Source organism: Taudactylus pleione, unplaced genomic scaffold, assembly GCF_031769625.1.
Source record: "Taudactylus pleione unplaced genomic scaffold, aTauple2 ptg000189l, whole genome shotgun sequence".
NCBI lineage: Eukaryota > Metazoa > Chordata > Amphibia > Anura > Myobatrachidae > Taudactylus > Taudactylus pleione.
Window position 1 is genome coordinate 10510805 of NW_028284591.1, and position 21526 is coordinate 10532330.

Here is a 21526-nt window from a genome sequence, read left to right on the forward strand (position 1 = left end):
GCGTCACATGAATGATAAATAACCCTGATTACTTAATTTATACAAAAATAGGTGAAAATCATAATTTTTACCTACTTTTGTAGAAATTAAGTGATGATGAATAGACCCCTTGGAGAGAAATAAGGTGGAGGGAGATAAAGTACTAACCAATCAGCTCCTAAATGTTATTTTACAAACAGCCTGTAACATGACAACCTGAATGGTTGTTACTTTATCTCTCTTTAAGGGCTCTATTTACTACAATCCGCATATTGAATGCAGATTGTAGTGTGATATCAATGACTGAATTCGCATTGCGAATTCAGGCAATATCATTGGGATTTACTACAAATCCCTTGCAGCTCTGTCCCTGCGAATCCCATCCGCACACTAGTCACGGTATTTTCGGAAAAAATACTGTAACAAAGTTCCCGCGCATGCGCCGATCGGCCGCTGCTGCTACCCCCCGTCACTAATCCCTGCCCCTCCATTAATTACACTTACCTGCATGATCTGGGCCTCCGGTGATGTCCTCCATGTCCACCGGGCCGCAGTGCACTATGGGAGACCAGCTGACCGGAGGGAGGACATCACCCGGACCCCGACCACCGGTCCCTGGAGTCAGGTAAGTTAATTTTTTTTTTACAGTAATCAGCTTGCGGTCTGTTTAGACCACACAGTGATTACTGGGACCGGCTCCGGGCTCTGCTCTCCCCGTTAGAGCGGAGTAGGAATCCGGTAACCGGAGGAGACCCTGGATAACGCCACCTCCAGATGGCGTTATTATCACAGGGCTTCCCTAGGTATTTTTTTCACATTTTATTTTTAGTAACTGTGGTTAGATCACATTTCCCATTACAATTATGGGAAATGCGATCTGCTTACTAAAAATAAGTGATACTTAGGGGTTGGAGTAGAATTTTACAAATTCTACTCCAATTGCCCTGTAATAACTATAGGTGATACTAAAATAATGTGAAAAGGGTGTGACAACACAAAACAGCCTCTATCACTTTGTTTTAGTCAAAATAATGTTAATAAATAGAGTCCTAAGGCTTAAGGTGTGCAGCCACTACACAAGAGTGAACGACTGTACGATTACAACATTGTAATCGTTCAATTGTTCATCATTCTGTGCAGTGAGATAATGTGCCCACACTGATCGATATGTCGTTCCGTGCAGACACCCTCCCTCATCCCCGAACATGCACAACCTGTCATTTCGGCAGATTGACCTGCACGTTGAGGTGATGACAAATGCCGACAACGACCAGTGGGAGCGCACATCGCTGGTCATCGCCGGCATATTCACTGAACGATTAAACGATAACGATGTCATAATCGTTCAATCGCTCATTTTTCTCGTGTAGTGGATACGCGCCATTAGTACATAGCCTAAACCTAAGCTTCCAGGGTTGTGCCTAACCCTAAGTCCCCCCCCAGGAGCCCTAAACCTAACCCTCCCTCCGTGGTATTCCCGCCCGGTATCACTTCGATCAGGATGCCGGGCGTCGGTCTCCCGATGTAGGTAAAATGACAGGCATCAGGATTTCGACGTCTGTCATTTAACCATTGCCGGGATTTAGCAGTCGGGAAGCCGGCGGTCGGCATTGCGTCCGCCGGCTTCCCGACTGTTTCCCGTTCTGATGTGTACCTAGCCTTAAGAGCTGATTGCTTGGTACTTTATCTCCTAGGCTTAGTACATCTACCCCTATATCAGCAACTTTATTTCTTGCTGTGTGTAGCTGTTGTGACTAGTGATCACCCAGCAGGCTTCTTTGCAAGGTCTTGTGGGTCCTTTGAAAGCTAGCCAGGGGGGAAAATCCAGGATATGGCTTACACTTAGTTAAGAAGATGTTCACTTATACTAGTAACTTTGGGCCTCAGGGCCTGATTCAGAGTTGGACGCTCTTTCAGAGCACTCGCTCTGAATCAGTGCCCGCCTATTGTATTTTTAGAGCGGCCTCCTGGCCGCTCGCATAGCTGTGGGTGACCACCCACAGCTAGTGCGAGCGGCCAGGATGAGCAAGAGCAAGAAGTCCACCCACTGACATCACTTGTGATGTCAGTGGGGCCGGCCCTAGACGATAGGCGTTCCCATGGGAACGCCTCCGTCTGGGCAGCCACGCCCCGGCACGCCCACCAAAGGGGGAGTGCTGTCACTCAACATCGACAACACGCCCCCTTTGTAGTGAGACCCGGAGCTATCCGGGTCTCGCGCATGCGCACTGGGCCAACATCGACCTGCTTGCGAGCGCTCGCGAGCGGGTCTGAATCAGGCCCTCAGTTGGAAGCAGCTCGTTGGGCGGCCGCAAACAGAGAGTTTGAGCAAACTGAGAATGCGCAGAAGCGAATTTATGGATTTCTGAGTGTCTCTGGCCGATTATGAGATCTGTCTCACAAGAGTCTGTGTGGTGGAAGTTTTGCTAAATTCCATAGCATTCGTCATGCGTACAGCAAAGGGATGCTTATTTTCTTATAGATCTCTTCCACCAAGCAAAGGGCAGGTGCAAGTAGGCACTGTGAAAATCAGGACACATGAAATACACCTTTCCATGGCTGCATTTCTGTAGGCAAGTCAACTAAAGTACGTGGCAAATCATCATTTATCCCTCACACTTACAGTAAAGTGTGTCATTATTCCTGTAGCAGTCCACAACACTGCAGCCTTGGCATCAAGAGCCCAAGAACCCAGAGAAAGACTGCACAATCCCCATTTTATTCTGCCCCTTCTTTACGTAGAGGCAGATCTGATCACTGTACTCCGAGGCCGTCGTGGCTCGCCGTGACTCACCTGGGGTGAGGAACGAGTCTGCGGTGCTGTGCCTCTAGAAGTTGCTGTTGGAGGAGGTATTGCTGGTGTAGGGCCTGAGGTAGGAAGGAGGGTCCCGCCACCTCCTGAAACTGTAGACCAGTCAGAGGCGGCAGGGGCTGGTGCAGTGTGCCATTATGCTGGTGAGCCGTGGCCATGTGGGAAGCCATTCCTTGTTGCGGCTGAACCTGGTGATGGTGCAGAGGGAAGTCGGGGAGTTGAGGTTGAGGGCTCAGATGAAAGTGGCGGCAGGAGGTAGCGTGGGCATGTTGGGAGCGCTGAAATGGGGCACCTGGAAAGCAATACAGCACAGAGTTAGAAATTAAAGTTGACAAATATTATTTACAATACAAACAGAATTAGGGTAAGTAGTGAGATACCGTATCCTCCTGTGTACTTAGGGCCTGATTCAGAGCCGCTCGTAAGCGGCCGCTCGTTCGTTCCAATCGATGTTCGCACAACTGCGCATGCGTACGGATTTTAATACGCATGCGTGAACCAGTCAGTGCGGCCTAAAATCATTTGTTAGCTAAATAGCGAATGCCTGCTATTTTGAGTGACAGAAAGGGGCGTATGTGGGTGGTAACAGGGGAAGGTGCTTGAAAACGGGGAGTGGAGATCCGAACGCAGGCGTGCTTAAAGGTCAAAACGGGCGTTTTATGGGTGTGCATAATTAATACAGCAGCGTCATTGACCACGTCACTGGGTTATTTTATAGTCAGGACTGCTCGCAAGATTGTGGTAGGAAAAACCAACCACAAGAATAGCGAGCAGTTCATACGCTGTTCGATGTACTCGATTAATCTATTAAATAGCGGACATGACGTATGGTGCGAGCGGCGAAGGGGCGTCTTTTTCAAAATTACGACTGCAAGTTTTGTTCGCTCGTTCAGACATAGAGGCGTGAACAGACCGCAAAGTGCGAACGGTTCATTTGAATAGCCACCCTTTTTTTCTGAACGAGCGAGCGCAAATAGCGTCCGGCTCTGAATGAGGTCCTTAGTACATAAAGAAGATGACCTATGGAAAAACTGTGCTCTACTTTGGCCCCCAGTGAAATATATCCACTCTTAGGGCCTGACTTAATGTGCGCACATGCTACACGATATTTTCCACAATTTGCCCAATTCCGACGCATCAGAACGACAAATCGTAGTGTCCACTAATGATACTGATATTAATGCACAGTCCGGCGGGTCGTTTGTCGTATCCTCAGATCTTACCTACATGCAGTCAGATCTACCAATTTCCTTAACGATATTAAGGTCGTTGGTCAGATCGTTTGTCAGATTGCACAGTTTATGCAAGATATCGTTTGTTGGTTGCCGTGGGGAGTTCAAGGGAGATGGTTGACGGAATTGCATCTTTTGCGAGTCGTCTAGTGTGTTTGCACCTTTAAAGTTGGCACTAAGTCAAATTGCGCTATGTAAACATAAAACTATATATAAAAACTTGATGTGTGCACAACTTGCGCCCGTATTTTGAGTTGAGCGCTATGCCGGGCGTCGGGATTTCGGCGTGGGGCTAATAATAGGCGTCGGTTTTTATATGCCTATCATTAGTCCCATGCCGGGATTTCACTGTCGGGAAGCATGTCAGCATTTCGACCGCCAGCTTCCTGACTACATACCGTCTATATGCCAGGATTAATCACAACCTTGGTAGTCTAAGTGTACGGACGCACTTTTCTGTGTGTACCAAAGACACAATTTCATTTCTTATAGTAAATCAGTTCAGGGGACAAGGCAGAAGCGGGGCCTCTCAATGATCAGAGAATGTACAGAAATGAAGTTGCACTAAATACAATAACAATAATAACTGCTAATGTATCATATAGGTGACTTTACAACCATTACAGATAGGGCCCTGATCACACGGACAGCAAGATAAGCGCTTTGTTGTAAAAGATGATGTTTTGCATCGATCCGAGCTTGGATGGGAGATCCAAACCAAAGCCAACAGGTCATCTCTAATTCTAACCACTTGCATCAATGATGTAACCGAAAAAAAACTTGTGGGTTTTGCCTTTTAAATGAAATTACTGACGCTTGAAATCTTGCTGCTAAATTGCTGAAATTGCAACTCTCTGGCTGCTACATTTGGGGACGTATGACATTGGTGGATGCTCAGATACATCTCACAGATAGGAAGTCGCAGCACCCGGGCCGCTACACACAGGCAGGAACTGCGCTGTCACTTGGCCTCATACAGGCAGCAGGAGCTATAGGGACTGTAACTGTACAAAGCTTTCATCTGTCTCCCCTGTAGCATGATGTATGTGCATTATTACATTATGCTCAGAGATTCCATTCCTGCTATTCCATATGTGCAGTATTTCTATATATACAGTATTCCTATATGTATAGTATCCCTATATGTACAGTATTCCTATATGTATAGCATTTCTATATGTATAGTATCCCTATATGTACAGTATTCCTATATTTATAGTATCCCTATATGTACAGTGTTCCTATATGTATAGTATCCCTATATGTACAGTGTTCCTATATGTACAGTATTCCTATATGTGCAGTATTCCTTATACAGCCCCCAATTAGTTCCCCTTACTCGGTGCCCCCAGTAGTGGTCCCCCCAAATGCAGTGCCCTATGTAGTGTTCCCCCTTATGCAGTGCCTCCAGTAGCAGTCCCCACAATGCAGTGCACCCAGTAGTGGTATCCCCTTATGCAGTGCCCTTTATATAGTGACCCCAGTAGTAGTCCCCCCCATGCAGTGCCCTTTATATAGTGCCCCCAGTAGTAGTCCCCCCCTATGCAGTGCCCTTTATATAGTGCCCCCAGCAGTAGTCCCCCCCATGCAGTTTACCCAGTAGTGGTCCCCCTTATGCAGGCACCCAGTAGTGATCAAACCCTATCTAGTGCCCCCTGGAGTGGTCCCCCCAGTGCAGTGCCCCTAGCAGTAAGCCCCTTATATAGTGCCTCCAGCAGTAGTCCCCCCTCCCATGCAGTGCCCCCAGTAGTGGTCCCCCTGATGCAGGCCCCCAGTAGTGACCCCCCCTATCCAGTGGTCCCTGTAGTGGTCCTTCCTGTTATTGCCCCCAGTTGTGGTCCCCCCAGTGCAGTGCCCCTAGTAGTAGGCCCTTTTTATAATGCCACCAGTAGTAGTCCCCCCACCCAAGTAGTGGTCCGCAGTTGAGGTTCCCCCTCCCGATTAAGTGTCCCCTGTAATAGCCCCCCCCAGTAGAGGTCCTCCCAATAATGGTGCCCCCAGTAATAGCCCCCCCAGTAGAGGTCCTCCCAATAATGGTGCCCCCAGTAGTAGCCACCCCCCCGTTGTGCCCCCACCCCAGTAGAGGTCCCCCCAGTAGTAGCCACCCCCCTCCCCCGTTGTGCCCCCAGTAGTGCTGACAGGTTTTTTAAAAAAATATATAAAAACATACCTGAATCCACGCTGCTGCTCTGGACCGCGACACTGCTCCCGCCACCGCCCGCCAGTCCTACCCGGTCTGGCGCGCTCAGCATAAAGGGAGATACGTCATGATGTCATGACATCTGTCCCATTACCCACTGCAGGAGCTGGACGGAAGCCTGGCTCTTGCAGTGGGTGCTGCAGCAGCCAATGAGACTCTATCTGACTCTCATTGGCTGCTGTTTAACACACGCATTGCCGCCAGCGCTGGCGGCGATGCGTGTGTTATGCACAGCCTGAGCCCGCCTCCTGGCGCTATTGGGCAAGCGCTCAGGGGGAGGAAACGGGCTCAGGTGTGCAGCACAGGACCGGCACTGGAAGCCTAGCGCCGGTCCTGTGTAAATGTGTAGCGTTGACCGCACTCGCTGCGGTCGGCGCTACACTGGTGGCTAACTAGAGCGGGCCGGACCGTGGCCGGCGGCGCCCCCTCGCCCCCCCCCCGGGTCTCACCCTGCCCTAGTTACGCCACTGAGTATTCCTATATGTATATGTACAGTATTCCTATATGTATATGTGCAGTATTTCCATATGTGAAGTATTTCTTTATATGCAGTATTTGGATATGTACAGTATTCCTATATGTATATGTACAGTATTCCTATATGTGTATGTGCAGTTTTCCATATGTACAGTATTCCTATATGTACAGTATTCCTATATGTACAGTATTCCTATTATGTATATGTGCAGTATTTCCATATGTACAGTATTCCTATATGTACAGTATTCCTATTATGTATATGTGCAGTATTTCTGTATGTGCAGTATTTCCATATGTACAGTATTCCTATATGTATATGTACAGTATTTCCATATGTTTATGTGCAATATTCCTATATGTGCAGTATTTCCATATGTACAGTATTCCTATATGCATATGTATAGTATTCCTATATGTATAGTATTCCTATGTGTATGTATAGTATTCCTATATGTATAGTATTCCTATATGTGTATGTACAGTATTCCTATATGTATATGTACAGTATTCCTATGTGTATGTATAGTATTCCTATATGTACAGTATTCCTATATGTATATGTACAGTATTTCCGTATGTGAAGCATTTCTGTATGTGCATTATCTCCATATGTGCTGGATTTCCATATACACAGGTTTAAGGACACTTGGACCAGAGGTCTGTAATACATAAATAACCTTTAAGTCAAGTATTTAGTGCCCCCTCTTGCTGATGGAGTGGATGGGAACAATTTTTAAATAACAGAGACCTTGTCTTTTCGGCGACAAGCTGGGAGATAATCTTTTAACTCATTGATATGCTAATTGCGGCCTTAACAACTTGGGGTCTAAGGCAATCGCCTCAGTTGTCTTGCCCTCGATCCTGCTGCTTTCATTAATGAAGGAGACATAACTGCTGGTTGTAATCGAGCCAACGAGGACAGGAGGACTGGAACTGTGAGTAATTCTGTGTCCCACAACGTCCTCTAAGCGGTCACCATTAACAAAAACTATTATACAAGTGATTACGATGAAGGAATTCCTATTGTATAATTGCACCAAACCCTTTTATGAAGGATTTGACAAATACCAGTCCGTGTCTAATTCCCCACTTAATAATTAGGAAAAAGGAAGTGCATGATGCTTATAGGCAATTACATCTTCCATAAATGAAAACTTTACATCATCAGGGGAACTTGAGTCTTCGTTCAGCCTCAATCCTGAACCAGAAGCTGAAATCTGTATATCTACAAATGTAGCTCAGAAGCGAAACGCGTGGTGTGATAACTGCCCACTTATTAAGAATACACAAGTCACCAGCCCAAGCTCTACAGTATGATGTTTATATTCATCAGTGATGGTTTTTCCGCATACCCATACTTTCCGACATTCAGGGCCCCCTTCCGGGAGGGAGCTGAATGCCTGCATTCTGTGGGGGGCGTGGCCGGGCTATGATGCCATTTTGGGGGCAGGGCCAGGGGCGTGACAGCACGTTCGCATCATCGTGGCCCTGCCCCCTCTTCATAATGCTGAAAAAAAGGCATTGTGAAGCAGGGGGCGGAGCCACGATGACGCGAATCAGCCGGGAGGCTTGCCTGCCTTTGAGGGGGGTTGGGAGTGGCACCTGATATTCGGGAGGCTCCCGACCAAATCGGGAGGGTAGGCAAGCCTGTGCAAACCCCATATGTACTAACCACCGGAATGCATCATCCCGATGGGTAACACCAATTTCAGGTGGCGTTACCTAATAGAAACTTATGGGCTTCTTTTCAGGATGCCTCTCCTGAGAGGGATCCAATCGAATCCCTCCCATCATCCCCCGCACATGCCCAGAAGGATGCCAGAGGCTCTTCTGGTGGTTAAACCCGTAAGTCCCTCTGTCCAGAGCCATCGCAAAGGACAGCTATTATCAGGAGATCTGTCCTTTGGGATATTCTAGGTACATACTGCGGTAATCAACCACGTTATATACCCGAAGACAGGTGGGATGTACCGCATTGCGGATGCGATGCTTAGTACATCCCGTCCTAGATGCTGTCACAGCAAACGGAGAATAGTACAGTGATAGCTTTTGGTATCGCTACTCTGCCGCGCATGTGCAGAGAGGACCAACCTACTTGGGAGGAATCATAAAATCCTTATGACAACGCCATATTCAGACTGAGATAGCTAACGGTGACAAGCGAACTATAAGCCTGATTCAGAGTTGGGAATAGAGAGAGATCTCTCAACTGATCATCCTGGTGAAACCATGCTGCACTGCAGGTGGGGCAGATATAAAATGTTTAGAGAGATTTAGATTTGGGAGGAGTGTTTCCAAACTGACATCTAAATTGTAGAGTAATAATAAAGCTGTGCAGTATTTGTGGGCTACATGTAAAAGCAGCCAGTATTTACCTTACATGAAAAAAAATGTATGTATTTACACCCCTTGCATTGCAACATGGTTTGTCCAGGTACACAGTTAAGTGCTGGATGGGACATCGAAAGAAAACATTGGAAGTACTGATGTTTTTAACATTGAATACAAAACATTGTTTAGATATAAACATTGGTTCTCTGAAACCGATGTTCACCGATGTTTTTTTTAAGCAAACTGTATTTAAACATATAATAGACTAAAACTTTTAAAATAAGCTTATACTATGGCTATCTTCATGGAGGCATGCGGTATATATATATATATATATATATATATATATATATATACTAGGGGTGTGCACCGGCCACTTTTCGTGTTTTGTGTTTTGGTTTTGGATCTGGATCTTTAATTCGTGTTTTGGATCTGGATTGGTTTTGCCAAAACCACCCTTCCGTGTTTTGGGTTCTGGGTTTTGTGTTTTGGATCTGTATTTTTTTTTAAAAAAAGCATAAAAACAGCTAAAATGACAGAATTTGTGGGTTTTTATGCTCCTATTCAATTATTAACCTCAATAACCTTCATTTCCACTCATTTCCAGTCTATTATGAACACCTAACACCTCACAATATTGTTTTTATGGCCAAAAGGTTGCACCGAGGTAGCTGGATGACTATGCTAAGCGACACGAGTGGGCGGCACAAACACGTGGCCCATCTAGGAGTGGCACTGCAGTGGCAGACAGGATGGCAGTTTGAAAAACCAGGCCCCAAACAGTACATACTGCAAAGAAAAAAAAGAGGTGCAAGATGGAATTGTCCTTGGGCCCTCCCACCCACCCTTATGTTGTATAAACAGGACATGCACACTTTAACAAACCAATCATTTCAGCGCCAGGGTCTGCCACATGACTGTGGCTGAAATGATCGGTTCGTTTGGGCCCCCACAAAACAAGCTGGCAATTAATGTGTCCCTGCTCAAACTGGCTCTACGGAGGCAAGATGTCGTCCTCATCCTCCTCATCCACCGATTCCTTGGATAAAAGAGGGAAAAAGGGATTTAGGTGTCCTTGGACTGCTTACGGTCTTAGCCAAAGTTTCTGAACTTGACAGTAACTTATTATGAACGCGCTGCAGGTGCCGTATAAGGGAGGATGTTCCTAGGTGGTTAACGTCCCTACCCCTACTTATTTCACCTTTACATATGGTACATATGGCAAGAAAGTTGTTGTCCGGATTTGGATAGAAATATTGCCAGACCAAAGAGGTGGAATGTTTGGTCTTCTGCCCAGGCATGACCGTGATGGGCTTTTTCATCCCACGGACAACAACTGTCTCCCCCGGAGCCTGATTTAAACAAACCACATCACCATCAGAATCCTCCTCGCCAACTTCCTCCTCAGCGCCAGCTACACCAGTATCCTCATCCTGTTGTACTTCAACAGTGACATCTTCAATTTGCATATCAGCAAGTGGACTGTGGGTGCTCCTTTCAGCACTTGCAGGGGGCGTGCAAATGGTGGAAAGAGCCACCTCTTCCCGTCCAGTGCTGGGAAGGTCAGGCATCGCAACCGCCACCACACTTGGACTCTCCTTGGGGATTTGTGATATCTTCTTAGAACGCACAGTTCTTCGCTGTGCTTTTGCCAGCTTAACTTGTTAGATTTTTTTAGCGGGAGGAGGGCTTCCATCGTCATGTGAAGCTGAACCACTAGTCATGAACATAGGGAAAGACCTTAGCCGTTCCTTGCCACTCCGTGTCATAAATGGCATATTGACAAGTTTACGTTTCTCTTCAGATGATTTAAATGTTTTTTTTAAGGTCATTTTCCTGAACTTTGTCATTTGGGATTGTATGTGCCCTCTACTATGACATTGGGCATCGGCCTTGGCAGACGACGTTGATGGCATGTTATTGTCTATGCCATAACTAGTGGCAGCAGCTTCAGCACTAGGAGGAAGTGGTTCTTGATCTTTCCCTATTTTATTTTTATCAGAGAAAGTTTGGTCCTCCACTTATGTTATATTGATATATACGTGCAGCTAAGGCGCACACAAACACAGAAAATATTTTTTTATTTTTGTTGGCGACTAGTGCACTTTGTGGGTTACACCACCCTTTAAGAAATTAGCCAGCCGGCCCTTTACTTATGGGACACAGGCGCACGCTTGGCGCTGCTCCTTTGTTGATGCACGTGCAGCCACAGTGCACACAATTCACAAACACAGAAAATATTTTTTTATTTGGTTTGGAGTGTACTTTGGGGGTTACAGCACCCTTTAACGGTCAAGCCAGCCGGCCCTTTACTTATGACACAGGCGCACGCTTGGCACTACTTTGTTGATGCACGTGCGGCTACTGCGCACACAATTCACAAACACAGAAAATATTTTTTTATTTGGTTTGGAGTGTACTTTGGGGGTTACAGCACCCTTTAACGGTCAAGCCAGCGGGCCCTTTACTTATGACACAGGCGCACGCTTGGCACTACTTTGTTGATGCACGTGCCGCTACTGCGCACACAATTCACAAACACAGAAAATATTTTTTTATTTGGTTTGGAGTGTACTTTGGGGGTTACAGCACCCTTTAACGGTCAAGCCAGCCGGCCCTTTACTTATGACACAGGCGCACGCTTGGCACTGCTTTGTTGATGCACGTGCGGCTACTGCGCACACAATTCACAAACACAGAAAATATTTTTTTATTGGTTTGGACTAGAGTGTACTTTCGGGGGTTACAGCACCCTTAACGGTCAAGCCAGCCGGCCCTTTACTTATGACACAGGCGCACGCTTGGCACTACTTTGTTGATGCACGTGCGGCTACTGCGCACACAATTCACAAACACAGAAAATAATTATTTTTTTGGTTTGGACTGGAGTGTACTTTGGGGGTTACAGCACCCTTTAACGGTCAAGCCAGCCGGCCCTTTACTTATGACACAGGCGCACGCTTGGCACTACTTTGTTGATGCACGTGCGGCTACTGCGCACACAATTCACAAACACAGAAAAAATATTATTTTTTTTTAGCACTTGGGGGGAGCACCCCTGACGGACAGAGCACCCCCTGGACAACACAACAGCACCCCTTTAGGACTGGGACACTGCACAGGACTTTGGAGTGGACACAGCCCCTATGGACAACTGACTGCACAACACAATCCAGCCAGCCCCTATGGACTTTGAAGTAGTGGACACAGCCCTTATGGACAACAGCAGCACAGCACAACACAGCCAGCCCCTATGGACTTTGAAGTAGTGGTCACAGCCCCTATGGACAACAGCAGCACAGCGCAGCACAGCACAGCACAACACTACTCTACTCTACTCTGCACTACACTACACTACACAGCCCAGCCAGCCCTAACTCCGACCCTCCCTCTTCACTGTCCACAGCCGAGTGAGAAAATGGTGCCGACGCGGGTACCTTATATAGGATCCAAAACCCAGAAGGCGGGATGATGAAGTTTTGCCTCGATTTCAGATCCGAGTCAGGCGGTAAAAGTCGAGCCTGACTCGGATCGGCCTCGGATCGGGGGGGCTCGGGGGGGGTTCGGATTTCAGAAATCCGAACCCGCTCACCCCTAATATATACAGTATAGGGGTGTGCACCGGCCACTTTTTGTGTTTTGGTTTTGGATCTGGATCTTTCTTCGTGTTTTGGATTTGGATTGGTTTTGCCAAAACCACCCTTCCATGTTTTGGGTTCTGGGTTTTGTGTTTTGGATCTGTATTTTTTTTTTAAAAAGCATAAAAACAGCTAAAATCACAGAGTGTGTGGGTCTTTCTGCTCCTATGCTATTATTAACCTCAATAACCTTAATTTCCACTCATTTCCAGTCTATTCTGAGCACCTCACACCTTACAATAGTGTTTTTATGTCCAAAAGGTTGCACCGAGGTAGCTGGATGACTATGCTAAGCGACACGAGTGGGCGGCACAAACACGTGGCCCATCTAGGAGTGACACTGCAGTGGCAGACAGGATGGCAGTTTGAAAAACTAGGCCCCAAACAGTACATAATGCAAAGAAAAAAAAGAGGTGCAAGATGGAATTGTCCTTGGGCCCTCCCACCCACCCTTATGTTGTATAAACAGGACATGCACACTTTAACAAACAAATCATTTCAGCGCCAGGGTCTGCCATACGGCTGTGGCTGAAATGATTGGTTCGTTTGGGCCCCCACAAAACAAGCTGGCAAATAATCTGTCCCTGCACAAACTGGCTCTATGGAGGCAAGATATCGTCCTCATCCTCCTCATCCACCGATTCCTCACCCTCTTCAGTGTTGTGTACATCCTCATCCTCACAGAGTATTAACTCGTCCCCGCTGGAATCCACCACCACAGGTCCCTCCGTACGTTCTGGAGGCTGGTCTCCCTGGAAGAGTTGATAATTCATTTTTCTGAACATCATCTCCACATTTTGTGGAAGCAACCTCCTACGCCTTTCGCTGAAAAGGTTCCCGGCTGCACTAAACACTCTTTCGGAGTACACACTGGAGGGGGGGCAACTCAGGTAAAATAAAGCCAGTTTGTACAGGGGCCTCCAAATTGCCTCTTTTTCCTGCCAGTACAGGTACGGACTGTCTGACATGCCTACTTGGAAGCTGTCATAGATATAATCCTTTAACAGACAGACGCATGCTTGTCGCTGCTGCTTTGAGGATGCAGGTGTGGCTACAGCCCACACAATTCACAAAGACAGAATAAAAAGAAGAATTTTTTATTTTTTGTGGAGCGCAATTTGAGGGTTACACCACCCTTTAACAGACAGATGCACGCTTGTCACTGCTGCTTTGAGGATGCAGGTACGGCTACTGCGCATACATTTCACACACAACCACAGAAAAAAAGATTATTTTATTTTGGTTGGAGCGCACTTTGGGGGTTACACTACCCTTTAACAGACAGATGCATGCTTGTCGCTGCTGCTTTGAGGATGCCGGTGTGGCTACAGCCCACACAATTCACAAATACAGAAAAGAATAGAAGAATTTTTTATTTTTTGTGGAGCGCACTTTGAGGGTTACACCACCCTTTAACAGACAGACGACAGCTTGTCACTGCTGCTTTGAGGATGCCGGTGCGGCTACAGCCCACACAATTCACAAAGACAGACAAAAAAGAAGAATTTTTTTTTTTTTTGTGGAGCGCACTTTGAGGGTTACACCACCCTTTAACAGACAGATGCACGCTTGTCGCTGCTGCTTTGAGGATGCAGGTGCGGCTACAGCCCACACAATTCACAAAGATAGAAAAAAAAAGATTTTTATTTTTTATTTTTTGTGGAGTGCACTTTGAGGGTTACACCACCCTTTAACAGACAGACGCACGCTTGTTGCTGCTGCTTTGAGGATGCTGGTGCGGCTACAGCCCACACAATTCACAAAGACAGAAAAAAAAAGAAGAATTTTTTATTTTTTGTGGAGCGCCCTTTGAGGGTTACACCACCATTTAACAGACAGACGCACGCTTGTCACTGCTGCTTTGAGGATGCAGGTGCGGCTACAGCCCACACAATTCACAAAGACAGAAAAAAAAAGAAGAATTTTTTTTTGTGGAGTGCACTTTGAGGGTTACACCACCCTTTAACAGACAGACGCATGCTTGTTGCTGCTGCTTTGAGGATGCCGGTGCGGCTACAGCCCACACAATTCACAAACCACAGAAAAAAAGATTATTTTATTTTGGTTGGAGCGCACTTTGGGGGTTACACTACCCTTTAACAGACAGACGCCAGCTTGTCGCTGCTGCTTTGTGGATGCAGGTGCGGTTACAGCCCACACAATTCACAAAGACAGAAAAAAAAGATTTTTTTTTTGTGGAGTGCACTTTGAGGGTTACACCACCCTTTAACAGACAGGCGCATGCTTGTCGCTGCTGCTTTGAGGATGCAGGTGCTGCTACAGCCCACACAATTCACAAAGACAGAGAAAAAAGAAGAATTTTTTTTTGTGGAGTGCACTTTGAGGGTTACACCACCCTTTAACAGACAGATGACAGCTTGTCACTGCTGCTTTGAGGATGCCGGTGCGGCTACAGCCCACACATTTCACAAAGACAGAAAAAAAAAGAAGTTTTTTTTTTGTGGAGTGCACTTTGAGGGTTACACCACCCTTTAACAGACAGGCGCATGCTTGTCGCTGCTGCTTTGAGGATGCAGGTGCTGCTACAGCCCACACAATTCACAAAGACAGAAAAAAAAGAAGAATTTTTTATTTTTTGTGGAGCGCAATTTGAGGGTTACACCACCCTTTAACAGACAGATGCACGCTTGTCGCTGCTGCTTTGAGGATGCAGGTGCGGCTACTGCGCATACATTTCACACACAACCACAGAAAAAAAGATTATTTTATTTTGGTTGGAGCGCACATTGGGGGTTACACTACCCTTTAACAGACAGATGCACGCTTGTCGCTGCTGCTTTGAGGATGCAGGTGCGGCTACAGCCCACACAATTCACAAAGACAGAATAGAATAGAAGAATTTTTTATTTTTTGTGGAGCGCACTTTGAGGGTTACACCACCCTTTAACAGACAGATGACAGCTTGTCACTGCTGCTTTGAGGATGCCGGTGTGGCTACAGCCCACACAATTCACAAAGACAGAAAAAAAAAGAAGAAGTTTTTTTTTTGTGGAGTGCACTTTGAGGGTTACACCACCCTTTAACAGACAGATGCACGCTTGTCGCTGCTGCTTTGAGGATGCAGGTGCGGCTACTGCGCATACATTTCACACACAACCACAGAAAAAAAGATTATATTATTTTGGTTGGAGCACACTTTGGGGGTTACACTACCCTTTAACAGACAGACGCACGCTTGTCGCTGCTGCTTTGAGGATGCAGGTGCGGCTACAGCCCACACAATTCACAAAGACAGAAAAAAAAGAAGAATTTTTTATTTTTTGTGGAGCGCAATTTGAGGGTTACACCACCCTTTAACAGACAGATGCACGCTTGTCGCTGCTGCTTTGAGGATGCAGGTGCGGCTACTGCGCATACATTTCACACACAACCACAGAAAAAAAGATTATTTTATTTTGGTTGGAGCGCACTTTGGGGGTTACACTACCCTTTAACAGACAGACGCACGCTTGTCGCTGCTGCTTTGAGGATGCCGGTGCGGCTACAGCCCACACAATTCACAAAGACAGAAAAGAATAGAAGAATTTTTTATTTTTTGTGGAGCGCACTTTGAGGGTTACACCACCCTTTAACAGACAGACGACAGCTTGTCGCTGCTGCTTTGAGGATGCCGGTGCGGCCACAGCCCACACAATTCACAAAGACAGAAAAAAAAGAAGTTTTTTTTTTGTGGAGTGCACTTTGAGGGTTACACCACCCTTTAACAGACAGGCGCATGCTTGTCGCTGCTGCTTTGAGGATGCAGGTGCGGCTACTGCGCATACATTTCACACACATTTTTTTTGGAGCGCATTTTGGAGATTACAGCACCCTTTAACGGACAAGCCAGCTGGCCCTTTACTTATGACACAGGCACACGCTTGGCGCTGCTCCTTTGTTGATGCATGTGCAGCCACAGTGCACACAATTCACAAGCATAGAAAATAATTCCTCCACCATTCTGTCAGTGGTGACAGTATCATATGCAGTGACAGTAGACATGTCAGAAATTGTTGGCACGTCCTTCAGTCCGGACCAGATGTCCAAACCGGCCCTTGACTTATGACACAGGCGCACGCTTGGCGCTGCTGCTGTGTTGATGCACGTGTGGCTACTGCGCATACATTTCGCACACAAACAGAAAAAAAAAGAATTGTTTATTTTTTGTGGAGTGCACTTTGGGGGTTACACCACCCTTTAACAGACTTATGGGACACAGGCGCACGCTTGGCGCTGCTCCTTTTTTGATGCACGTGCAGCCACAGTGCACACAATTCACAAACACAGAAAATATTTTTTTATTTTGTTTGGAGTGCACTTTGGGGGTTACACCACCCTTTAACAGACAAGCCAGCCGGCCCTTTATTTATGACACAGGCGCACGCTTGGCGCTATTTTGTTGATGCACGTGCGGCCACATTGCACACAATTCACAAACACAGAAGATATTTTTTTATTTTGTTTGGAGTGCACTTTGGGGGTTACAGCACCCTTTACCGGTCAAGCCAGCAGGCCCTTTACGTATGACACAGGCGCACGCTTGGCGCTACTTTGTTGATAACCGTGCGGCCACAGTGCACACAATTCACAAACAGAAAATAATTTTTTATTTTGTTTGGAGTGCACTTTGGGGGTTACAGCACCCTTTAATGGACGAGCCAGCTGGCCCTTTATTTATGATACAGGTGCACGCTTGGTGCTACTTTGTTGATGCATGTGCGGCTACTGCGCACACAATTCACAAACACAGAAAAAAAAAATATTTTTTGCACTTGGGGGGAGCACCCCTGATGGACAGAGCACCCCCTGGACAACACTACAGCACCCCTTTAGGACTGGGACACTGCACAGGACTTTGGAGTGGACACAGCCCCTATGGACAACTGACTGCACAACACAGTCCAGCCAGCCCCTATGGACTTTGGAGGAGTGGACACAGTCCCTATGGACAACAGCAGCACAGCACAACACAGCCAGCCCCTATGGACTTTGGAGGAGTGGACACAGCCCCTATGGACAACATTAGCACAGCACAGCGCAGCACAGCACAGCACAACGCTACGCTGAGAAAATGGCTCTGACGCGGGTACCTTATATAGAATCCAAAACCCGTGAGAGGGCACTACTAGTGACAGACAGTATGGCAGAAGTGTTGTGTGTTACTGCTGGCAGGGCACTACTAGTGACAGACAGTATGGCAGAAGTGTTGTGTGTTACTGCTGGCAGGGCACTACTAGTGACAGACAGTATTACAGAAATGCTGTGTGTTACTGCTGGCAGGGCACTACCAGTGACAGACAGTATAGCAGAAATGTTGTGTGTTACTGCTGGCAGGGCACTACTAGTGACATACAGTATTGCAGGAGTGATTTGTGTTACTGCTGGCAGGGCACTACTAGTGACAGACAGTATTGCAGGAGTGTTGTGTGTTACTGCTGGCAGGGCACTACTAGTGACAGACAGTATTGCAGGAGTGTTGTGTGTTACTGCTGGCAGGGCACTATTAGTGACAGATAGTATAGCAGAAGTGCTGTGTGTTACTGCTGGCAGGGCACTAGTAGTGATAGACAGTATAGCAGAAGTGCTGTGTGTTACTGCTGGCAGGGCACTACTAGTGACAGACAGTATAACAGGAGTGTTGTGTGTTACTGCGGGCAGGGCACTACTAGTGACAGACAGTATAGCAGAAGTGTTGTGTGTTACTGCTGGCAGGGCACTACTAGTGACATACAGTATTGCAGGAGTGATTTGTGTTACTGCTGGCAGGGCACTACTAGTGACAGACAGTATTGCAGGAGTGTTGTGTGTTACTGCTGGCAGGGCACTATTAGTGACAGATAGTATAGCAGAAGTGCTGTGTGTTACTGCTGGCAGGGCACTAGTAGTGATAGACAGTATAGCAGAAGTGCTGTGTGTTACTGCTGGCAGGGCACTACTAGTGACAGACAGTATAACAGGAGTGTTGTGTGTTACTGCGGGCAGGGCACTACTAGTGACAGACAGTATAGCAGAAGTGTTGTGTGTTACTGCTGGCAGGGCACTACTAGTGACATACAGTATTGCAGGAGTGATTTGTGTTACTGCTGGCAGGGCACTACTAGTGACAGACAGTATTGCAGGAGTGTTGTGTGTTACTGCTGGCAGGGCACTATTAGTGACAGATAGTATAGCAGAAGTGCTGTGTGTTACTGCTGGCAGGGCACTAGTAGTGATAGACAGTATAGCAGAAGTGCTGTGTGGTACTGCTGGCAGGGCACTACTAGTGACAGACAGTATAGCAGAAGTGCTATGTGGTACTGCTGGCAGGGCACTACTAGTGACAGACAGTATAGCAGAAGTGTTGTGTGTTACTGCTGGCAGGACACTACTAGTGACAGACAGTATAGCAGACCCAAGCACCAGTGTTCACTGAGAGCAGCACCAGTGACAATGAGCCAGGGGTGGGACTGTCCTATGTGAGGCTGCTAATTGGCTGACCAGAGTGTCTTTCACTCTGCCAACCACCTCCCCCAGCAGCAGCATGCACACAGCAGCCATAACCCAGTCAGTGTTTTGTATTCTTGTCTTATGGAGCGTACACACGGTCAGATTTGTCAGACTTGTCAGATTTGTCAGATGAACGACTGAACGATTAAATGATCTGAACGATTTGAACGATTTGACCAAAGTTTTGAACGATTTGAACGATTGAACGATTGAACGATTTTTTACTGCATTAAAATGAATGGAATCGTCCAAGTCTGACTGCAAACCCATCAGATGTCAGATATCGTTATCTGACAAACGGGAACGCGCATCGTTGATCGTCCATCGTTCAGGCATGTCAGATATGAACGATTTTCCTTCAGATATGAACGACTGAACGATTTTTAAATCGTTATCGTCCATATCTGAAGAAAAAATCTGATCGTGTGTATGCACCATTAAGTTGTAACTGACTATAAAATAAGGAGAGAGCCAGCTGGCAGCCCAAAGCAGTGACAGAACCACAGTGTTTAAAAAAAAAAAACCATTGGAAAAGCAGGAAAAACATCGGGGGAGAAATCTTGCGATGGTAATGAAACATTGAATCAAAAGCATTGCAGGGTTAAACATCGAACATCGAAACCATTTAACTGATGTTTCTGATGAAACATCAAATGATTCCCATCCCTATAGCTCTCTCTCTATTCCCAACTCTGAATCATGCCCGATGAGACAAGCTATATCTTAAACAGAATAGTCCATTTACTTAATTGAGACATAACCTTGCGAAAACTTAAATTTTCACAGGATTTATAGCTGCGCAGAGTTTAATAAACAGGAACCTTAGGGGTCTACGTACTAATAATCGCAGAACTGCTGTGATTATTATGGCCCTCATTCAGAGCCACTCGTAAGCAGCAGCTCGTTCGCTCCGAGCGATGTTTGCCAAACTGCGCATGCGTACGGATCGTTATACGCATGCGCGAACCAGTCAGTGCGGCCGAAATTCATGTGCTCGCAAAATAGCGAATGCCTGTTAATTTGAGTGACAGGATGAGGCGTATGTGGGTGGTAATAGGGGAAGGTGCTTGAAAACGGGGAGTGGAAATCAGAACGCAGGCGTGCTTAAAGGTCAAAACGGGCGTTTTATGGGTGTGCATAATTAAAACAGCAGCGTCATTGACCACGTCACTGGGTTTTTTTTAGCAAGAACTGCTCGCAAAATTGTGGTAGCAAAAACCAACCACAAGAATAGCGAGCAGCTCATACCCTGTTCGATGTACTCGATTAATCTAATAAATAGCGGACATGACGTCGGATGCGAGCGGCCAGGGGGCGTAGTTTCCCAAAAAACGACCGCAAGTTTTGTTCGCTCGTTCAGACCTAGAGGCGTGAACAGACCGCCAACAGCGAACGGTTCATTTGAATAGCCACCCCTATTTTCTGGACGAGCGAGCGCAAATAGCGACCGGCTCTGAATCAGGGCCAATGTATCCATATCACAGGGGATATTTTCATTCTTAATGAAAATATTCCCGCTTTGTACAAATGGGAGCTCGCAGGAGGGCCACGGTTGCGGTTGCGGTAACCGCTGTCCCTGTGAGTTATATCCACGACGAATTTTAGAAGACATTCACGATTTTGAAAGACTTCTCCTGTGGAAGCTGTAATCAGGTTTTATAACCTACAGTATATATATCATTCTGCGCACTGGTTGGATGAAGAAGAGGTTGATACCAGCACCGACCACCTAACAAGAAAGACGCATAACTATAATTTATATACAGTAGTACAGTAGACAGCTATCATCTGATTGGCTGCTATGGGCAACGCCTCTACTTGCCCTGTTTAGCAGGTTTGATAAATCTTTGCCATTTCTCTCTTAGCGGAGTGAAGGGGGTAGAGTAAAATGAGAGAAACCCATCGCCAGCATTACATGAATCATCACTTCTAGGTAAACTTACTTGCCTAATCTCCCGGAAGATACAGGAGACTCCCAATTTTTTCAGATAGCCCCAGGATCCCCTTAAAGTGGATGGATCTTCCGCATCCTGCCCACTTTCTAGTGAAATGGGTAGGATGGAAAGAATATACCGGGTATTGCAGGTCAGTAGGCAGGGGGCACTACCAATATGACATGAAGAGCCCAGCACCACCCCCTGAGAGGTCCTGCCCTTCGGTGCAAAGGGTCCTCATTTAAGCCTCTGATTCTACCAATCATACAAGCTGGTTCCACATGAGATAACTACTGTCATTTATCTGGTACTGTGATAGCATGTTTGCTGCAGTGGAGGGGATTAAATAACTCTGATTTGAATCCGTACAGCAGGGGTTCCCAACAACGGTCCTCAAGACACACTAACAGCCCAGGTTTTAAGGATAGCCATAT

The 21526-nt window shown here is 46.6% G+C and overlaps 1 protein-coding gene across 2 annotated transcripts in view; it reads right to left on the reverse strand.

Moving 5' to 3' along the window:
* ARK2C (arkadia (RNF111) C-terminal like ring finger ubiquitin ligase 2C) overlaps window positions 1-21526 on the reverse strand; it is a 176854-nt gene that overhangs the window by 29264 nt on the left and 126064 nt on the right. For both annotated transcript variants that reach the window (XM_088476563.1, XM_088476564.1), the window contains exon 2: window positions 2774-3083. In XM_088476563.1, coding sequence (XP_088332689.1) covers window positions 2774-3083 — 310 coding nt within the window. The remainder of the gene's footprint in view (window positions 1-2773; window positions 3084-21526) is intronic.